Raw genomic sequence first — 22,492 nt, 5'->3', positions numbered from 1 at the left:
CCTTATGAAAATGGGCCCAGACCTCTAGTCTATAGCTGGAGTCCACTATACACCATGAAAGGAAATTATTCCATATCCCGTTTTGTATTATGAAAGTCCTTCTTTGCGTTTACTTTTGGATTCAGATTTAACCAGCATGCGCATTGTATCGTACTTACAGTGCATTTCTCACAGTCATAGTAGGTGTTGAGCCACTCTTGCCAAGTGGCTGGGTCAACCTCGGGAACGTTAGGATAATCAAAGAAAGCTGAGTGAGCCAAGATCTGTTCCTTGTCATTGTTGAGCGTCACAGCCAAGACTGCCTTCTCACTGAAATGAAACAAATTCAAGAATAAGGATGAACAACTTTACACTTTGACATGCCCAATAAGGGCCACAAGGCAAGTTTTTCAGGCAACCATCTTCAGTGCATGGGGGACCACTTCCGTAGCACATGAGTTATTTTTCAAACATCTTTAACGATCCCTTAGACAAATATTTAAACATTCAAATATGAATGCATTTCTAGCCTATAAACTACCTTGTGTGACATTGGCCTTACAAACCATTCAATTCTGTGTCATCACATTAGGTAAAGGCATTTAGCTAACAATACAAATTTTGTATTCCCTTTTTCCAACAAAAATAATCTGAAAATAAAACAAAACAGACATTTGATTTTGTTTTAGAAATGTAGATTTAGTGTGTTGACATGGGTATTACTTGAAAACATGTAGAACTTGGCCTTTAACTCAACCTTTTTGATTGAGTAGAACTTGGAGATAGGTCAGTCTTTCTCTATGGTCAAACCTTGCCGTGTTTGTGAACATGCTAATATAATGTACAATTTGGTGCCAGTTGCTCACAATTGCTTTGGTCTCTATTAGGGTTAATGTTTGCAGTATAGAAGAACACAGGGCTTTTAACTTCGCTCTTGAAGGGGTACGGCAATTTCTCTATGGTAAGGGGCATTTCTATAAGGAAAATGTTAATTTGTATTGGAACTTTCAAAAGGGCACCACCCCAAAAGCACTGGGCATCATTGCTATGGGTGCAGAGGGTTACTTTAAAGCAGCAGGAATACAAAAGGCACTCCTCTTCGGACATTGTTTTTCACCCCCAAAAATAACAAGAAAAATTACTATGATTCTCAAAAAAGGACTGCTGTTCTACCGAGTGTTGATTGATGTTTCCTCTTACATTAAATTGACAACATTGACAAGTCCAAACTGAGGTTCCGTTGATGGTCCCACTAGTTTCAGAATGTTTGGCGCATCGAGGGATTCAGTCCGACGTGCATTGATGACTTCTGCTGGACCATTGCTTGACATCAAAACTGCTGTCATTGTGGATAATCAGTAACCTAGGTAAAAAGAATAGGAAAACAATTTTAAAATAATATTAAGTCTGCCAGGTCTTGAGATTTTACATTTTGTTTTGACTGCTAGTAGTAGAGTGTATTCGTTTTCAAATTCATAAATACCTAAGACAGTTTCGCTATTCCTATTGGTGGAGAGCGCATCACGTGGATGTGTATAAACCTTTGATAATGACCAGTAAAAAGTGTTGAAACATAGACGTGACACGCGAGCATACACCTGTGCTTATAAGACAGTTTATTCATTCCTATTGGTCGAGAGCAACGGCTGAAACAGTTGTGCCACATCACAAGATACGCGCGACGTGCACAGCAATCTCCTTATAAGTAGTTGTTTACCCAAGGGCCTTACCATTTCATAGCTGGAGGGGTGTTGTGTTGAAAGAAATCATTGAACAATTATAATTTTTGCATTTATTTTACTTTTTGAAAAAAAGTGTTGATGTTTTTTGACCGAAAAGGTATTTATGAATGGGAATCAAAGTGTGTTGAATCGGTTTTTAACTAGTGGTTTAAACCCGCCGAAGCCTGGTTCTTGATAATTTACCTTGACTTCGTCTCGGTAAATTGATCAAGTACCAGGCCTCGGCAGGATTAAACCACTAGTTGAATACCTCTTCACCACACATTGATTCCCTTAGTTATAATCAGTCTACCCTTCTAGTTTCAAAATGGTGGCCTACTGGTCAAGTCTTTCAGCTTGCCCCTTAGAATTAGATGGGATGTTAAGTTGTATGTCCTGTTTCGGTTACATAATTTGTATGCTTCTACATCATAATAAAACCCAGAACTCATTCTGTTTCGAGAAGGGATTTCCAATCATTTTTGCTGATAGCTGGACAACCAACAGTTTTATCCATCCAGACTTTCCATTGTGTGGCGTGCACAGGAAGGTACCTACTGTGATAAGCTTCGTTTCAACAGTACAAAAGTGACAACAGGTTCTGGAAAGCTTGGCCTCTCCCCTTGTCAAATCCTTTCTAGAGGTTACTGTATAACCCCCCAACAGTAACCCCCCAATAACAAACTTATTGTAAATTGTAATGTGTGTTGAATCGGTTTTTAACTAGTGGTTTAAACCCGCCGAAGCCTGGTTCTTGATAATTTACCTTGACTTCGTCTCGGTAAATTGATCAAGTACCAGGCCTCGGCAGGATTAAACCACTAGTTGAATACCTCTTCACCACACATTGATTCCCTTAGTTATAATCAGTCTACCCTTCTAGTTTCAAAATGGTGGCCTACTGGTCAAGTTTTTCAGCTTGCCCCTTAGAATTAGATGGGATGTTAAGTTGTATGTCCTGTTTCGGTTACATAATTTGTATGCTTCTACATCATAATAAAACCCAGAACTCATTCTGTTTCGAGAAGGGATTTCCAATCATTTTTGCTGATAGCTGGACAACCAACAGTTTTATCCATCCAGACTTTCCATTGTGTGGCGTGCACAGGAAGGTACCTACTGTGATAAGCTTCGTTTCAACAGTACAAAAGTGACAACAGGTTCTGGAAAGCTTGGCCTCTCCCCTTGTCAAATCCTTTCTAGAGGTTACTGTATAACCCCCCAACAGTAACCCCCCAATAACAAACTTATTGTAAATTGTAATTTTGTTGTACAATATATAGAAAACGATAAACTCATGAAGCCCCCAAAAGTTCAGAAAAATTATACTGTGTGTGGCGTGTGCAGAAATATTTTTGAAAATATCAACATTACTATAAAGCTGGTTTATTTTTGATTCATAGATGACACTTCAACCACACATCAACAACATCGTTCGTCTGTCATCATACCACATCAGAAATATTGTCAAGATTCGTAAGTACTTGGACAAAAGTGCCACTAAAAAGGTCATTCATGCATTTGTTACTTCTCGCCTTGACAATGGCAATGCTCTTCTCTACAGTCTTCCTAACAACCAGATTTCCCGTCTTCAACGCCTCCAAAATACTGCTGCCCGCATTGTGACAATGTCTAAGAAATCCTGTTCCATCACCCCCATTCTAAAAGAACTACACTGGCTCCCTATCTCTCAACGAATCATCTTCAAGCTGATGCTCATTGTCCACATGGCAGGTCTTACATTTTGGTGTAAAAAAAACAACACACAGTCTGAGTGATGTGCAACCAACTTGCAGTATGAATTGACTATAATGAATGTCAGTTAGAATTCAAACTAACCCCCACAGGAAGTGTTATGTAATTGGCAGAGTCAAGTTACACTTCCTGCCCTGAGGGGAACCAACAAATATTTATCAACAGTTTCTTACTGAAGTAAGAAATGAGCAAGATGTTTTTCTTACTTGAAACTTGTAATAAGAAATGTTTACAAAATTCTTACTTGATGAAACAATTTATTATTTCATGTCTATTCTTATAGGATTCTTATATGATTCTGACTCTCTTATAAGAATCTTACAAGAACTTTATAAGAATCTTATAAGATCTTATAAGTTGGAATCGTACGGGTAGGCTCCCCTCCATATTTCTGAACTTCTTCAAGTTTACACTCCATCAAGAAATCTTGCTTCTTCTCATTGAACACAAGTCTCAACACTCATGGGGAGACAGGTCTTTTTCTTCAGTTGCGCCATGCATCTGGAACTCTCTACACTTAATCTTTGTACCACAACATTCAAATCTCTTCTCAAAACTTGTCGTATATGTAAAGGTTTTCAAGGACTAATTTTGTTGTGTCTGTTTTTCTTTGTTCGGTTTTGTTTTGTTTGTTGTTGGTTTTTTCCTTCTGCGCCTTGTACATCCAGCAGGGTGGATACGTGCGCATTACAAGACTTATTATTATATTAAAAACTTTAAGTTAACATTCACTTATGTCAAAAAAGTGGACGTGTTGCATTTTTTTATGCTATAAGGTTTATGGCGAATAGCAAAATATAAGGAGAGGGCGCTGTTGAACCCACACAAAGGTATAGGCGTTGCATGCGCAGGTCGTAGAAACTGCATAGAAACCGCCCAATATTCCTTCCCACGATGCATTGCGTTTCTGAATCGGAAAAACCTTATTAAATTGAACATAACTAGCCCTAGGTTCCCTAACTAAAGCCTATTTACAAAAATAAAAGGATAACTTTCCGTATGGCGCCAACACTTTTTCACTCATTTTTACAAAAAGGGATATCAATCAGGTAAATTAGATTACTATATTATTTTATTTCGAATGAAAAAGTGGTGGCGCCATACGGAAACTTTTCCCAAAATATGTATAAAACAAATGTTCAAATTATTATCACCAAATAATCAAAGTACTATTCTCACCAAAAAGGTTACTTTCAGACTTTTTTTCAATGCAAAATGAATCCACAACTCAAATCCGCAGACTGCAGACTACGCATAACCTCCTTGGCAACAAGGTGGCTCGATCAATTAAGTTTGCTTCTTTTAAACAAAAGCGTCAATATAAAATAATTAAAAGCAAATTGAAATCCCAAAATATTGTTTAAATTACTTTTAAGTTTTTTATTTGTTTAAATGTATTAATAAAATGTACAAAATAAGTTATCTAACAACAATAAAATGCATATTCATTTTATTTCGAGAAAGAGCGCCCTCAAGAGTAGTAATTTAGTTCTACGTCCTGCAAACGAAGCAAAACGTTTGTCGTGTGGGGACAAAAGTATAAATATTTTGTTTTTGCGAGAGCCATCTGTAAAAATGACAACACCTACTATTAAAACGAAGGTGCCGAAGGTGGCAAAGGTAATATTGGAGAGTTTCTTATCAAGATAATTCTGTGAACTAGACTTTTTATTACGGTGTGTATTACTGATTTACACAGTTGACAATGCTAAGTCACCTATTTCCGACATAGGCCCTATTTCCCCGTGAGAGGATGAGAGAATGCCAAATATCATTAGGAGTAGTACTAATAGCAGAGAGTCCGAGAGTAGACCCAGTTGTTGTACTCACCTCACTCAATCCTCCTCTGCTGACTTTTCTTTTTGACAAACTTTTTAAAATTTTAATTTTAATTTTAACATTTCAAAAAGGGGGAAAGGAACAGCTCCCCAGTTTATGCTTGGTTTTCTACCACAGAATAATCAGTTTATGCTTGGTTTTCTACCACAGAATAATTTAACTTGCTAATTATGTCACAAATGTCACAGACATTGGGAATCTGTCTATTCGACCTTCTCAAGCAAGAGGAAACGAGGCCTTTTGATTTGATGATGATGCATGTTTGCTGTGGTCACAACAAGTTTATTTGTTATTCAATTTAAAAGTTCTCTTTACTAGTTTTAGATTTATTAGAAATTTAATATTTGATTTAGAAAACCTCTTGAAGTTGAGCACCAGGTAGTAAATACATTACCTAAGCTTGGGCGATATCACGATATTATCGAATATCGCGATACTAATTTGGAAACGATTTCGATATCGGATCGATTTGGTTTTAATCTAAATATCGATATATCGAAATATATCGCGATACATCGCGATATCGATTAAGTATCGCAATATCGCGATGTATTTCCTACCTGAGACATCTTGCACCCCATGGGTTTGGAGTAAAACCAGAAGAATAGGTCATTAGAACACCTCTCTTATGCTATGACTGTCTCTTCTACAACTTTCACTGGGAGTTTGAAGACTGATGATGTCAAATTTAATTAATCGCGATTATATCGAATATCGCGATATTTTGTCGGCGATATATATCGTTAATAAAATAAATCAATATCGCCCAAGCTTAACATTACCCACACTGTAAAAATAGTTTTATCCAAGTAGTAGTTACTAGTCCAAGATCTTTTAGGCTTATTCCATTCCTTTGCAAAGTTTACCTAGATGTTTCTTTCTTGTTGTATCGACTATTTACAGCGCTTTGAGGGTGGCTCGCGCTTACATAATTTTTATTGAAATCCCTATTTATCAACTGTAATTTGTAAATGTAGTTTACAGTACAGCTTCAACAACTCGCCCAAATCTGTTTTTGTAAACAAAGTGAAATGATTTTCTATATGTTTTTATTTATTATACAGGTGAAGAACCGGATGCCAGCTGAAGTCCAAATCACTGCCGAGCAGATTCTCAGAGAAGCTAAAGAGCGAGAATTGGAGCTGGTTCCACCGGTAAGAACCATAGGTCTGCAGCTGAGCTGAGCGGTCTCGAGCACATCAAACACAAGCTCTGGTGGTCGAAGTGTGGGTTCAAATCCCTGTAGAAATGCTCCTTGGCATTGTGTCTTGATTTTTCTCAATAAAATTTATTTGTTCTGCTCTAAACCTTAGAAGGATCACCATGGTCCTGTGGTTAGATTGCAGGACTTGCAGTCACAAGGTTGCAGGTTCCCGTAAGCTTACCGCTGATTTCACAATGACTGGAAAAAGTGTTGTCATCTAGTTACTGAATGACAACTTAGTTATAGACATAAAACCATTGCATGGATGAGAGAAATGCCAGCTTGGTGTTTATATCCCCTTGTGGGAGTCTGCCAAGTTCCCTAGACGGGAATAAGTAGTGATAAAAAATGATTCAATTCAAGTGTGTTGTCTGGAGGTTTATGCTGGACTATCAAGAAATGTCAAAAAAGTCTGCCAATCAGACACAAGTTTCGGGGGTCACGATTGAATCCTTCAGAAGCATTGAGTCATGAATATATGAATACATAACCCATTCCACACCCTTAGTATCGTTATTTTGTTGTGTCAGTATAAAAATGTGTATACTTTCGCTAAGCACATTTAGTTTGATACTGTCAAATTGTATCTTGCTTAAAAGTAGCCTGGTTGTACACAGGAAACAAGTAAATGCCGTCATGCAACGTTTTGGCCAAAGCTATTTTGTGAAAGATACGTCTTTGCAAAATCTTGATATGACGTTTTTGCACCAACGCAAAATTTATTATTATCTCCTTATTTTTATATAACAGCCTCCCAAGCAGAAGATCACCGATCCAGAAGAACTCCAAGAGTATCGTCTTAAGAAGAGGAAAGAATTTGAGGACAACATCCGAAAGAATCGCTCTAGCGTCACAAACTGGATCAAGTATGCCAGCTGGGAGGAAAGTCAACGGGAGATTGACAGGTACAGATTAATAATCATTGATTTGATTTCTTGTTTTATTCCAAAAAGGAACATGTTGGCAAAAGCCTCAATGTTAAAGACATTGGACACTATTGGTAATTGTCAAAGACCAGTCTTCCCACTTGGTGTATCTCAACATATGCATAAAATAACAAACCTGTGAAAATTTGAGCTCAATTGGTCGTCGAATTTGCGAGCTAATAATGAAAGAGAAAAAACACCCTTGTCACACGAAGTTGTGTGCTTTGGGATGGTTGATTTCGAGACCTCAAGTTCTAAACCTGAGGTCTCGAAATCAAATTCGTTGAAAACAACTTCTTTCTCGAAAACTATGTCACTTCAGAGGGAGCCGTTTCTCACAATGTTTCAAACTATCAACCTCTCCCATTACTCATCACCAAGTAAGGTTTTATGATAAAAATTATTTTGAGTAATTACCAATAGCGTCCACTGCCTTTAAACCATTAAAAAATTGTTTTAAACTTACAGACATACACATATACTTGGCTAAGAAATGTACAATACCTTTTCCTGAGATTTCATCAACAAAATAGATTTGTCTCTCTGATAATATACTGAAATCTGCCTTACGTTTACAAACAGTGTCATACATGGTTTTAGATGCCCAGCTTTAGACGTGGGAGGAAAACCCCCATACGATCAGGTAAGGACTCCACACGCAAGGATCCAGTCAGAGGTGGGATTCGAACCAGGGTCTACTGAGGTTAAATGCGAGTAAAGAAACCACTGAGCAAGCCTGATATCAATTGACTGTCCCCCAGTTATGTTGCAACACTTTATTGTCGTATGTCACATTCGGTTTTTGTTGACCCTTTTTGTTGAGCCATTGGACACTTTCGGTAAACAGTATTGTCCAAGGCCCACACTTCGTGTACCACAACTTATATATAAAATAACAAACCTGTGAAAATTTAGGCTCAATCGGTCATCGGAGTCGGGAGAAAATAACGGGTAAACCCACCCTTGTTTCCCCACGTTTCGCCGTGTCATGACATGTGTTTAAAATAAATCCGTAATTCTCGCTATCAAGAATTGATATTGTTTTAATGTTTTCTCAAAAAGTAAAGCATTTCATTGAATAATATTTCAAGATTACCTTCTGTAAACCCTGTAAATTATTTGTAAATCTGTACCGAAAGTGTATAATGGCTTTAATGACATCGAGAAAACTGTCCGTTTCTTTCAGAAAGAAACTGCTTCACAAACTGTTTTTTATTTACTTTATTATCTTCATTGTAGAGCACGGTCTGTTTATGAAAGAGCTTTGGATGTGGACCACAGGAACATCACACTATGGCTGAAGTATGCAGAAATGGAGATGAAGTAAGTGAAGGAGAAGGTGCAGCGAGGTTAAGTTATCAATAAGTAACTCTATAAGAAATTGATTTTTTGGGGGGTTGAAAAAAAGAATTGACTAGAGTGTGATTCAAACCAACTACCTCCAGATTAACCTGCCGGCGCTCTACCAACTGAGCTATCTAGCCCTATATTGGCGGTGTTCCTTTTATGTCAATATTTTTGTTTGGGGTGCCAGTACGTTCAACCCCAAAAATCATTTAAACAAATTTACCCAGTCAGTTTCCTTTGTGGTTTATATTGATAACTAAAAGAAAATATAACTTTTAACAATTTTTGAGAACAAAATAGTTTTGTACTAGGTTTTTTATAGACTGAATTTTCCATATTGTTAAAGGTTCTCAATTCGCTGTCGGGGCTTGAATTTGGGCCGGAAACCCACAAGACCACCCTCAGGGCTTGTAGCTCAAAAATAAAACTACTGATAAAATTACTGGCCTCTGGACTGAAGTCCAGTGTAAATTTGAGCCCTGGTTTTACGATGAATTTCTTGATAATAGCACACATTTCATATAGTGCTGTATCACATCTGACCTATGTATAAATTGTAAGACAAATTTATAAGTAGCTCCTTGTATAGGGTTTACAAGGTGATGTTGCTCTATCTGTTGCAAACCATGCCAGAAACACCGGGGCAAGCCCCTTCTCTTAATGATAACGTGCATTACAAAATGCAACAGTGCATCTGAAGGCAAAACTATTGTGATTAAGTTTCTTGCTCAAGGACACAAGTGCCATACCTGGGTGTCTGAACCCCACACTCTCAACATTTAGTACAGTGCAGTAGACTGCTCGGCCCTGATATTCCAAGTTACAGAAAAGTCACTTTTCCAAAACTAATGCTGCTGCGTTCCTCATTTCATTTGGAAGTGTTGTGGCTGAGCGGTTAAGAGCACCGAATTCAAACTCTGATCAGCAGAGTGTGGGTTCGAATCCCCAGCTGTGACACTTGTGTCCTTAAGCAAGACATATAACCATTGCTTTGTACTTCGGATGGAACGTAAAGCCTTTGGTCCCATTTGTTGTGTTACGCATGTTAAAGAACCCAGTGCACTTATCGCAAAGAGAAGGGGTTCGCCCCGTAGTTCCTGGCTTTGGCTGCTGTATGCACCGTAGCACCTTGTAAACCCTTATAAGTTGCTAAATAATTGGGTCTCATAATTCATCATTGCAATAACCCATCTTTCTGAAAGTTTGAATACACTCAGCGCCTTGAGTACCTTGTTTGGTAGATACGTTCGCTGTATAAGACTTCAATATTATTATTATTATTATTTGTACTTCAGGCACAAGCAGGTCAACCATGCCCGCAATATCTGGGACCGAGCTATCACCATACTCCCCCGCGCCAAACAGTTCTGGTACAAGTACACATACATGGAGGAGATGATCGGTAACGTGGCCGGGGCACGCCAGGTGTTTGAACGCTGGATTCAGTGGGAGCCGGAGGAACAAGCCTGGCTGTCTTACATCAAGATGGAGCTCAGATATAAAGAACTAGACAGAGCGAGAGACATCTATGAAAAATATATCCTTGCAATTTATTGATAGAATCTAAGGACTTGATTGAATTTGATTTGAGAATTTTGGGCAAACTCACATGGAATGATGCAACGACGCGTGGAGGTTGCACAAAAATAAAGATGAGATAAAGTGGCACGTATAAGTTACCATATCCAATATGTGGCAGGGGTCCCAAATGTTCCTTCTACTTAAACATGCACTTCCCCACTGTGTACAAAGAGCCTACCATCTCGCCCCCTTAAAGGAGAAGGGGGGTACACCAAGTAATAATTATATCAAGCACCAAAATGAGCCTGTAAGCAGACGTTTTCTGCTTAAAAATTGGCTCTTAAACAGTTAAGGCTCTTGGCTTTGCTTACCATTACCAAAGCAAAAGATATGCTGGTTTGCCCGCGGTTTGTATAAACAGATGTAAATTTATGTAAATTTATGGAATACACACTTGCTTTCACAATTTGTTTCTGCTATAGGAAGCACAACAAACTTATATGCTTCAGGGGTCGAAATTATGTGTATTTTCATGGTAGTCAGCAGGGCTAGTAACCAAGAAGTTTTAGAAGCCCCGATGAAATTTTGGTAGCCCAAAAAACACATTGAGTCACTGCACAAGCTTTACAATACACCATCAGCACAGTTCATTGCGGTTTGAGATATTGGTTTTTGCATTATTTTCCCACTAGCCCGCCGGGCTAAACTGGAAAAATGAGTAGCCCCGCTGTAAATCTGGTAGTCCCGGGCTAGTGGGCTAGAGGCAATATTGACCCCTGATGCTTACTGGGAAACAGCTTAATGAAATTCGGCCCACTGAGAAGTTTGTTCCACTTCAGATTTTTTTAAATTTGGGTCCTTTGAAGCAAAAGGCATATCACCCGAAAACAATTTGTGGAACCAAAAAATAGTATGTTTGACGATTTCTCAGAACTGATAATTTTTCCTTGACTTATCACACTTGTCATTTGCCATCCGGAGGTGAAAAATTGGATTCGCTTTGCCAGCTTTGAGGAGCACAATAACTATGTCTCTAGCTGTAGGAAGGTGTACGAGCGTGCTGTGGAGTTCTTCGGGGAGGACAACATGGACGAGAAACTCTATGTAGCTTTCTCAAAGTTTGAGGAGAGACAAAAAGAGGTAACATTCATTTACATTGAAGTGAAAGACCATTCTTTCTTTTATGCATTTAGTAAGACTCTTAAAGGATTTGGGTAATTTTTGTGAAACAAAACACAATGTCCACAGATTAACATTAAGCTTACATCGTTTGAAGATATTGATGGTAGAAAGCTAATCTTAAAATATTACTTGCTGAGGTGCTGTAGTTTTTGAAAAATGAGTAAAACAATGTCATTAAAGTACAGTTTTTATGTTAAAATTATTTTTTGCGACTTGTTTTACTCATTTCTCAAAAACTACAGCACTTCAGCAAGTATTATTTTAAAGAAAGCTTTCTACCATCATTATCTTCCAACTATGTGAGTTTAATGTAAATCTATGGACATTGTGTTTTGTGTCCTTCAAAAAGTACCCAGACCCTTTCTTAGCACTGTATCTGAGTGCTGAAAGTGCTTATAACTTCTTACACGCTTCACAAGAGCAATTATTAGGTTGTGATACCATCGAACACCAGGCAGCAGCACTGTAAAGACGGGATGTGGTGGGAGCGGAACCAGTGACTCAAGCGGGGTATAATTTGAGGAGACCACGGGCAAATGGCTATGTCTAATAGAGAGAGAGGAGAGGGTTGAAAGCGCAAGTTTCCATTAAATAGATTGATAATTTTTCAAGGAAGCTCATCCAATATATATTTGGTTTGCGGTAACACCATGTGTGTATCAACTTGCCAGGTTGAGTTTGTTCTTTAGAGAACTGTCTTGCTATATATTCTATTGTCGCGTGGTAGATTTATCGGGTTGTTTGGAATATCCTACTTAATACCAATTTTTAGGTGGTCTGATTCCATTTTGTTTTGGGGTTGAACAAAAACAAATTTACTAGAGCCTGCGGGTTGACATTCCAGCGCTCTAGCAACTGAGCTATCTAGCCCTTTGTAGACAGTCACCTTGTTTGTCAATATCTTTGTTCCCGGATACCAGTCAGAAGCCAACCCGAACTGCTTTATAGCAAGCAGCTGATTTCACAAAACGCTAGGATTAGTCCTATCTGGAGTTGGGACGAGTAACGTCCTAACTTAGGATGGGCTCAATGCGTCCAACGTATCCACCCTGCTGGGTGTTCACGGCACAGAATACGGAACTTTACTTGTACTGAGTCCTAAGATTAATCCTAAGTTAGGAAGAGTTTGGTGAAATAAACGGCTTGGGTCACATTTTGTTTTGTTGTTGTTTTTGTTAACAGCACGAGAGGGCCAAGGTGATCTACAAGTATGCCTTGGATAAGATTCCCAAGGAACATTCGGAGGAACTCTTTAAAGCTTACACAATCCATGAGAAAAGATACGGTGACAGAGCTGGCATTGAGGACATCATTGTCAGTAAGCGACGCTTCCAGTACGAAGAGGTAAAGTTTAACCCACTGGCGTGTTTTTTTTCTTCTAAAAAATAAATAAATGAATAGCCTGAAAAGAGCAGTTATGGAAAATTTCAGAACATACGTTGTCGGATAAAAAGCAATTACCGTTTTTACAAGATTCAAACTTCATCTCTGGAGACCTGGTGAGAAGAAACTGGAGAGGCAAACACCGTTGGAAGAAAAAAGCGGGAAAAAAACCTTGTAAGCCGTATGAAAATGAATCCAGTGCGGGACAAACTGAACAGTGAATTTTTACCTAAATCATACGCCCCCCCCCCCTCCCAAATACCTTGAAATCTTTTTGTTTCATTCTCAATCTTCAACCTCCAAACATGTAGACAGGAAGTTGACGTGTTGGATATCCTTACTGTAAACAATTTCAGAATCATCTTTTCCATCAACCCCCCCCCCCTCCTAACCAAACCAAACAACCTTTGATTCTAATTTGCTTGTACCCCTACATCGATGTGTATTACAAGCAATGTATATTAAATGGTTGTGGTATACCTGCTGCTAACACAAAGGATTCAAACTGCTTTAGCCACTGGGCTAGCTCGGTTGTCTAGTGGTAAAAGATCTGCTCTAGCAACGCAAAGGTCTTCGGTTTCAATCCCACCGGAGTGATTTGCCAACACAAAGGATTCAAACTGCTTTTTAATAGCCACTGGGCTAGCTCGGTTGTCTAGTGGTAAGAGATCTGCTCTAGCAATGCAAAGGTTTTTGGTTCAAATCCCACCCAAGTGATTTTGTTTTTCTCAATGAAATCAGGACAGTACTGAGTATACAGTTCTTAATACACACCGGTGTAAGCGTGAGAACAAACAATGTTCCTGATCTTTCCATCAAGGGAACTCAGCAAACTCCAACACGGGGGTATAAACACCAAGCTGGCAACAGCCAATCTCTTACCATACAAACATACATTAAGTAACTGTGATTCAGTAACTAGACTACAATATTTCTTTTAGTCATTGTGAAATCAGCGTGTAGCTGGGATTCGAACCCACAACCTTGTGATTGCAAGTCCTGCAGTCTAACCACTTGACTATGGTGACCATCCGTGATGCGAATCTAACATCTATTAAAGGCAGTGGAGACTATTTTTAATTGTCAAAGACCAGTACTTTCATTTGGTGTATCTCAACATATGCACAAGATATTAAACCTGTTTAAATTTGAGCTCAATTGGTTGTCGAAGTTGCGAGATAACCATGAAAGAAAACACACCCTTGTCACACAAAGTTGTGTGCTTCAGATGCTTGATTTTGAGACCTCAAGGTCTTGAAATCAAATTCGTGGAAAATTACTTCTTTCTCAAAAACTATGTCACTTCAGAGGGAGCTGTTTCTCACAATGTTTTACTCTATCAACAGCTCTCTATTGCTCATTAACAAGTTAGTTTTTATGATAACAATTATTTTGAGTAATTACCGATAGTGTCCACTGCCTTTAAACCTTTGATTCTGTTTCCCTCATTGTCAATCTTCTTTCTCCCTAAACGATGATTAGGAAGTGAGAGCCAACCCAAGTAACTACGACGCATGGTTTGACTATCTGCGTCTCCTGGAAACGGACAGCAGTGAAGACACGGTGCGGGAGATATACGAGCGAGCTATCGCCAACGTTCCTCCAGCCCCTGAGAAACGCTTATGGCGACGCTACATTTACCTGTGGATTAACTACGCCCTGTATGAAGAGTTGAATGTCAAGGTATGTAGCCAGTAGTAATTTTCCCTCATTGCTGTTTAAAAAACAAAATCTTAAGTAACTTTTTTAGGTGTAAACAAAACACAATCAGATTGACGTCACCAACGCACCATCCCAATTTAGCTCCCTACGTGAGCTGTTTAAGGATGAAATTACTCAAGACTCAAGGTTAGCGAGAGCAGGTAGTCTCATTTGATGTTAGTGCAAGCATCATTAACTTGGGTATTAAGTTTTTTTAAAACTCAATGATTGCTTTTTATTTGCATTTTTAACCTGTAATGACAAGCTTTTTGAGGTTTTCCAAACTCTGTAATACAAATGAACAAGTCTTTCTAACCAAACAAAAATATATCTTGCTGATTTGTGTTACATGGGTACATCCCAAAGTCAATAGCGTTTCTTGAGTGATAATGCTCTCTTGTGATAATGTGTATAAATATTATTGGTTGTACATGCATGATTGTAGACTGGTCCCCTGTCTTTATCGACTAAGGACAGGTATTGGTATATGTAGGTCAGATTTAACTGCGAATCTCTTGGACAACAAAGGTCATGTGAAATGAATGGGAGGTCAAAGGTGATAATGGACATGGGCTAACAGGCAGATCTCTGGTGTGATTCATGAGCCTCGAAGTGTGAGGTTAGATGTTCAGGCTTCTACGATTGAGGACACTTTTTGTGTACACACAAAAGATTGTACATATTCTGATAATGGCGATTTCAGGACACATATGTTTCCCTTCATTTTTATTACTAGGACATGGAGAGGACACGGCAAGTGTACAAGGCATGCTTGGACATGATCCCACATAAGAAGTTCACTTTTGCTAAAGTCTGGCTCATGTTTGCGCACTTTGAGATCCGACAGAAGAACCTTAACTTTGCTCGCAAGATTCTGGTAAGTTTTTTTAACATTTTTTGGAGTTAATGTTGCTGCTCGAAAAGCAAAACTTAGAAAAAGAAAAACCTTTAAACATTACGTTCTTCCACAAGATAGGAATAACAAATTGGACTGGTGCTGATGAAACCCCAGACCCAATTCTCAAAAGAGAGATTTTAGTATTTATCGGTAAAATTGTACCTTTGGTCTTGTTTTATTACCAGGGCAACGCCATAGGCAAGTGTCCGAAAGATAAAGTCTTCAAGGGTTATATCGAGTTGGAGCTTCAGCTGAGAGAGTTCGATCGCTGCCGCATCCTGTACCAGAAATTCCTAGAGTTCAACCCGGAGAATTGCACCACGTGGATGAAGGTATTTCAACAGCGATAAAAAATATTTACAGGGTTCTTACTTAAGGACAGTGGACACTATTGGTTAATGTCAAAGACCAGTCTTCTCACTTGGTGTATCTCAACATATGCATGAAATAACAAACATGTGAAAACTTGAGCTCAATTATATATATATATATATTGGTCATTGAAGTTGCGCGATAATAATGAAAGAAAAAACACCCTGGCACACAAAGTTGTGTGCTTTCAGATGCTTGATTTTGTGACCTCAAATTCTAAATCTGAGGTCTCAAAATCAAATTTGTGGAAAATTACTTTAACTCTAAAGCTGTGCACTTCAGAGGGAGCCATTTCTCACAATGTTTTATACTATCAGCCTCTCCCCATTACACGTGACCAAGTAAGGTTTTATGCTAATAGTTATTTTGAGTAATTACCAATAGTGTCTACTGCCTTTAACAGTTGGCTCCTGGCTAAATGTCCTAATTATATCCAAGTGGTCCGGCTGGCTAGTTTAGTTTTGAAAAGCATCCCTATTTTGTATGAATTATGGACTGGTTAATGAACTGTTGGACTCGTTGGGTGGCACGGTTGGCTTGTGCTTGTGGTTGGCATGTACGTACAACGTTCGCCTCTCACCAAGGTGACCCCAGTTCGATTCCTGGCGAGGGCCATATGTGAGTTGAGTTGTGCGTTGGTTCGCTGCTGTGCCACAAGGGTTTTCCAGACCATCCGGTTTTCCTCCCTCGGGAAAAATCAAACACTTTCGTTCTTGGCTGTGCTCCGTGGTCATAATGGGTTGATGTGGCTGGCAGCCAAAGGCGCCCTTGCATGCCTGCTTCTCGAACACGTTGTAGCCGCATCCTTCGCAATTCAGCTCTAAGCTGCGAGTAGGATGATTAGCCCCCCCCCCCCCAAATTATAAATTGATAATGACAAACGGCCTAGTCCTGCTAGCCAGTCACTAACAAATTTAAGGGCAAACCATGTTATACTTTCATCTGAAGTTTGACCTTTTCATGTTCAAGTAAATTTTTCTTTGTTCACCCAAAAGTCGATTTTTGTTTTGTTTTAATGACATATAATGAAATTGTTAGAATTTAACTTTCTCCCTGCTTACAGCAGCTACTATTTAAAAAAGACTCCCTGAAAAGTTTAAGTTTTTATTTTTCCAAATGTTTGTGCAAAACCGGAAGGATATATTCTAATAATAATAATAATTATAGTGGCCTCTCATAGACACTTAGGTCCGTCAAGCATGATGCTCATGGCGCTGTACAAGCAATAATTTATACCGAAACAAACCAAAATAAAGAACAATATATATATATACAACAATGACACTAAGACTAACTAATGTAGAGATGCAGGGTAATTAAACAGTTCAATGAAAAAGAATTACGAAGTGAACAGATGAGTTTTGTGAAGTTGCTTGAAAGAACTAGCAGATGAGGCTTGGCGAAGAAGAAGAGGTAGATTGTTCCAGAGAGATGGGCCTGCGTGGGAAAAGCTGTGGTCACCCCAAGGGTGCCAAGATCGGTAAACTTGAAGAAGCAAAGAGTGAGATGACCGTAGTCTGCAAGATGGTTGATATGCCTGGATAGAGTTCTGCAAGTAGGTTGGTGAGGAGCCATGGACTGCGTGGTAGACCAGCAACAAACTTTCAAACAGGATTTCGCTTTTCAATAGGTAACCAGTGAAGAGACTGAAGAACAGGTGTTATGTGACATGCCTTCTTGGTGAGGGTTACCAGTCTAGCTGCGGAGTTCTGAAGGCGTTGAAGTTTAGACAGCTGTTGTTGGGAAAGGCCGAGAAAGAGGGAATTGCAGAAATCAAGACGAGAAGAAATAAGGATGCGGACTAGCTGTTCAGTTGCATCTCAGCTCAGGTACTTGCGGACAAAGCTTAGGTTGCGAAGCTGGAATCTGATAGACCTCGATGTGTGAGAAACATGATCATCGAAGGACATGCTGGTGTTGAAGATAACCCCAAGATTATGAGTTTTGGAAGATGGGTAGACTGAGTTGTTTCCTACATGGATGCAAGAGTCCTTTGTGGCGACGTTGTTCAGCATTTGCCTTGAGCCCAGGATGATTAACTCTGACTTGTGATGATTGAGTTTCAGACCAGCTGTGCCATCCATCTGTTGATGTCCTTGATACACATCTCCATTTGCTTTGTAGCCGATGACATTGCAGCACAGGTTGGTGGAAATGACACGTACAGCTGTATGTCATCTGCGTAACAGTGGTATCTGGTGTTGTGTGTCTTGATAATGCTGCCTACCGGCTGGAGATATTCAAACATAGCAATGCCAGCCCGAACGAATATGTTTTTTTTTTTAACTCCGTGAATTGATGCGAGGGAGAAGTTAAAATGATCTTGTCATGTTTTCTTTTTTGAGTAGTTCACGGAACTGGAAAGCATCTTGGGCGATATTGATAGAGCGAGGGGCATATTTGATCTGGCCATCAACCAGACCAAGCTGGACATGCCCGAGGTGTTATGGAAAGCCTACATCGACTTTGAGATTGAGCAAGAGGAGTACGACAGGACGAGGGCACTCTACAAGTGCCTCCTACAGAGAACGCAGCACGTCAAGGTAAACATCCACTATTCCAGCGTTGTCCAGGATTGTATACATTTAATAATAATATTACAAACACAGCATTTGCCCGTTCACATACATGTACCCGTTCTACCCCATTCTGATTATAACTTTAACCTCACATGTACCCGTTCTACCCCATTCTGACTATAACTTTAACCTCACATATACCCGTTCTACCCAATTCTGACTAGTAGTACTTTAACCTCACATATACTCGTTCTACCCCATTCTGACTAGAACTTTAACATCACTTATACCAATTCTACCCCATTCTGACTTTAACTTTAACCTCACATTTACCCGTTCTACCCCTTTCTGACTAGAACTTTATTATCACTTATACCAATTTTACCCCATTCTGACTATAACTTCAGCCTCACATGTACCTGTTTTTACCCCATTGTGACTAGGTATGGATAAGTTTTGCTAAGTTTGAGCTGTCTATCGGCTTGGAGGGATGCTTGGAGAGGGCCAGGAGAATCTACAAGGATGCAAACAAGGGATTGAGAGACACTGAAGAAAAGGAGGAGCGTCTCATTCTACTTGAAGCCTGGAAAGACTTTGAGGTAAAGAAAATAATAATTAAGACAAATTTATTAAGCACAAAAACAATAGCAGAAAGACTCCCCTCAAGGCGCTAGAAAAGAACAACAATAAAAGTCTGGACATACAAAATTTATACAAAGCAAAGTATTACACAGTAAAAATAATTTAAGGAATCTAGATCCAGAAAGCTGGCATGTAGTTAATGATGTTAAACAACCAGTTTTAAAAGATGAGATTTACAAAAGTAAAAAAAAAAAAATGTCAATGTCAACAATACTGAAAGAAAAAAGGACAGTACTAAAACCCTGGTTCAAATCTCGCTGGAGGGCACTATGTGGATTATTTTCAGTCCCTACCTGACTGCATGGGTTTTACCTAGAATAATTCTCTAGGTTTCCTTCCCACCTAAAACTGAAACTTAATGCCTTGTCTCTTCTCTATTGGGTTCTTGGCTAGTACAGTGATTAAGTTTGCTTTTCTGAGAGTCCTTAGCTTCACTTCCAGAATTGATAAATGAACCACATTTTTTGTTTCTTTTTCTCCAACTTTTATGTTTTATCCCTACTAGCAGAGTCTTTTTGAAGGCTAAAACAAAACAAAAATAAAACAAAATTAATAGATACATTTCTTTATATCTTTGAAGATGATAATCGGCTACTTTAGAACAAACAAGTGCTAAAGACTGATAAGGTTAAATTAATTATGGTTTTTACCCATATACTGTTGTTGGTTAGCACTGAATACACAGTACTTTCCCGAGTCCTGTGAAAAAATATCACAGGCATGTTACTCTAACCCATGACCCTTGCAATTCTAGAGCAGTGTCTTACCAACTAGACAACTGAGGTTGCCCGTTAGCTAGAGGCAGTTTGAATCCTATATTTTGGCAGCGGGTACTGCAACGATATAAGAGATGTTAAATTTACATCGGGGATAAAGAGTATTAATTTTGGTTTTTACTGGTGTCCAGCACAGATTTCACCCAGATTGCACTTAAGCAATAATGACTCAATATCTTGTCTAAACATGAATAATTTATTGAGCTGCTCGCCCTTGGTGAACTAAATTGAACTTAGAGCCCACCACTAAAAATGGTCTTGCTGCAACACTGGTGGCAGTGATGGGGGCTGTTGCACATGTCTGGTTCCTGATGTTATTGAGTGTGTTCGCTTCACTTTGTAGGAGGAGTGTGGTGACGAGGAGAACATCGCAGACGTCAAGAAACAAATGCCAAACAGGGTCAAGAGGAGACGGAAGATACAAACTGAAGATGGGGTAAGATTCTCTGATGATTTTTACAAAATTTGTAGTCCGTTTCGCCTCTTGTCGTACGAGGAAACTTTTACAGTCAACTTTGAGGCAACCAACTGTAGTGCATGCTACGGGACCACTTTGGAAGCACATGAGTAATTTTTCAAACAATGTCTTGCGATCCCTATGAATAATATGTCAACATTCAAATTTGAATGCCTTTGTGCACAGCCACAATCAAGGGTACAATTTGTTACAAAGACACCAAATGAACAACAGATACATAATGAGTAACTCTTTGCAGATCTTGTATTCGACGAATTCAAGCGCGTTTCATTCACCGTTGACACAGCGATAGCTGATTGATGTATCATTAATATTGAGATAACTTCTACATCAGTAGTTTTCGAACCGTTGCTCAAAATATGGAGAAAAAATTTTTTTGTATCCATGATTGTTGCTGTGCACTTTTTCTTGATTGCGATTGCCTGGAACTGGTTGCCTGTAATTCACCTCGTGTATGACCCTTAGGCTAAGAGAAGTAACAGAACGTCTAACGGTATGAGGTGCTAATGGTAATGCAAGGTCAAGTCCTGTCCAATCTCAACCTTCATTTACCCTTCCCTTTTCTTATTTCTGTTTATATTTTTATTGTTAACTTTGTACACACACAGGCTATATGAATATTTTTGTGTAATATCTTTTCCTGTATTTGGCTGCTGTCGGTTTGGTATAAATAAATAACAAAAAGTATCAGTTCAAAATCCAATATAAAAATAAAATATTTCTCTTACCCCCAGTCGGACGCAGGATGGGAGGAGTACTACGACTACATCTTCCCTAATGACGAATCCAATTTGCCCAACCTCAGGCTGCTCGCCATGGCTAAGAAGTGGAAGCAGCACCAGCAAGAAGATTCCAGTGATGAGGAAGATGATTCTGATAAGGAAGATGTTGATGATGATGATGATGAAGACAAAGAGAACTTGCAAGAGGGTGAGGAGCGCGAGGATGGAGCCAAAAAGGCAGCGGCTCAGTACAACGATGCGGACTATGATGATAGCAGCAGTAGCGATGGCAGCGATGACGAGAAGAAGTCGAGGAGAACAAAAGAGACAGAGTCGAAAGCGAAATCTAGCGATTCTAGTGACTCGTCGGATTCTGACAAATAATCCACAGTGCCTGATTTTCAGAATCTCAAAAGATCATCTCGCAACAGAGGAACTATCAGGAATGTGCAGTGAGACTTCTGCTAGGAAGATTCTGAGAGAATCAAGGACAGTATCACTCTCTCTCTCTCTCTCTCTCTCTCTCTCTCTCTCTCTCTCTCTCTCTCTCTCTCTCTCTCTTTACCTCCTTCCATTATTTGGTGAACAGGTGATAAGCTGAGAGACAGCTTCTTTGGTGTTTCTGTAAGAGTGCCCTGCGAGTCTAAGTCGATACTGTTGTAATTTTGTGGATAAGACAGTATCACCTTAGGATCTCTTTCTTATTTGGACATACCGATAGAACCGTCAGAATCTTCAGAAATCTTTACTGCATTTAAATGCCTGGAGTGGCTTCCTAAACGTACAGTTGAGAGGTGTTCAACATCCGGTTTGGTAAAAAGGAATGTTTCTCCCGTGAACATCATGGAACCCCCATCTCCATTGCGATGTTCCCAGCAGGACAGTATGCTTCGATTTGAAACGGGCTAGGGCACCAAGGCATTTTCTCCTATCGGAGCAATTATAAGGGCACCTAGGCAATGACCTGGGGGCATGGAGGCAAACGCCTGTGTTGCCTCTGTGAAGTATCAGGCCTGTCCCAATATAGATCAAGTTGCCTTGTTGACCCAAAAAGTTACCTTGTACATTCCAGAGTATTTCTGCTAGGCGAAATGCTACACTGTTCATACTTCTTTTTTTATTGTAAATCCACATAAAATCAAGAATTGTAAAAATAACAGCTGAACGAACTTTGAGTTGTGACCAACTTTCCACAGAGGTGACAGAACAAAAGTATGGTGCACAAAAGTATGATTGTACGCTTTCTTCCTTAAGCTGTTTACAACTTGTGCCTGCAGGAAGTTATTACTTTGTTACACTGTTGTAAACATGTCATGACACACAATCTATGGTCTATACATGTATAGGCGAAACAACTTAAATGGAAACTTTTATCTAATTAAAATAACAAAAAGTGTACATTTATTATGCCTCATGTCTGTAAAAGTGACACTTTCGGTGCCGAATTATCAAATCTGGTGGAGATTAAAGAATGATTCTTGAGATACTGCAAACATACAACACCTTGAAACGGATACAAGGCGAGAT

General features: G+C 39.2%; 2 protein-coding genes across 2 annotated transcripts in view; one reads left to right on the top strand and one right to left on the bottom strand.

Moving 5' to 3' along the window:
- The window catches only part of LOC117300783 (cilia- and flagella-associated protein 61-like), a 29,661-nt gene extending 24,943 nt beyond the window's left edge, over positions 1-4,718 (bottom strand). Inside the window, exons 1-3 of the mRNA XM_033784582.1 lie at positions 4,635-4,718; positions 1,180-1,342; positions 159-309 (exon numbers count right to left, since the gene is read on the bottom strand). Of these exons, the coding sequence (XP_033640473.1) occupies positions 159-309; positions 1,180-1,325 (297 nt within the window). The 5' untranslated portion in view covers positions 1,326-1,342; positions 4,635-4,718. The remainder of the gene's footprint in view (positions 1-158; positions 310-1,179; positions 1,343-4,634) is intronic.
- A 242-nt stretch (positions 4,719-4,960) lies between these two features.
- On the top strand, positions 4,961-21,512 carry LOC117293916 (crooked neck-like protein 1). The gene is made up of 14 exons (XM_033776403.1): positions 4,961-5,075; positions 6,359-6,448; positions 7,249-7,403; positions 8,664-8,747; positions 10,067-10,308; positions 11,254-11,432; positions 12,657-12,818; positions 14,340-14,540; positions 15,295-15,435; positions 15,642-15,788; positions 18,177-18,371; positions 18,791-18,946; positions 20,109-20,201; positions 20,978-21,512. The coding sequence occupies exons 1-14, from the start codon at positions 5,031-5,033 to the stop codon at positions 21,347-21,349; spliced, it is 2,262 nt and encodes a 753-aa protein (XP_033632294.1). The 5' UTR covers positions 4,961-5,030; the 3' UTR covers positions 21,350-21,512.
- Positions 21,513-22,492: the final 980 nt, after the last annotated feature.

The sequence above is a fragment of the Asterias rubens genome, chromosome 1 (genome assembly GCF_902459465.1).
Source record: "Asterias rubens chromosome 1, eAstRub1.3, whole genome shotgun sequence".
Lineage (NCBI taxonomy): Eukaryota > Metazoa > Echinodermata > Asteroidea > Forcipulatida > Asteriidae > Asterias > Asterias rubens.
This window is presented reverse-complemented; position numbering and strand designations above follow the sequence as displayed.

What these genes read in the sequence shown, in the direction of transcription:
- LOC117293916 (XM_033776403.1), top strand. Translation starts at nt 5,031, where the DNA reads ATGACAACACCTACTATTAAAACGAAGGTGCCGAAGGTGGCAAAG. An exon ending in TATGCAGAAATGGAGATGAA is followed by an intron (nt 8,748 to 10,066) that starts GTAAGTGAAGGA and finishes TTTGTACTTCAG; the next exon opens with GCACAAGCAGGTCAACCATG. An exon ending in ATGAAGAGTTGAATGTCAAG is followed by an intron (nt 14,541 to 15,294) that starts GTATGTAGCCAG and finishes TTTTATTACTAG; the next exon opens with GACATGGAGAGGACACGGCA.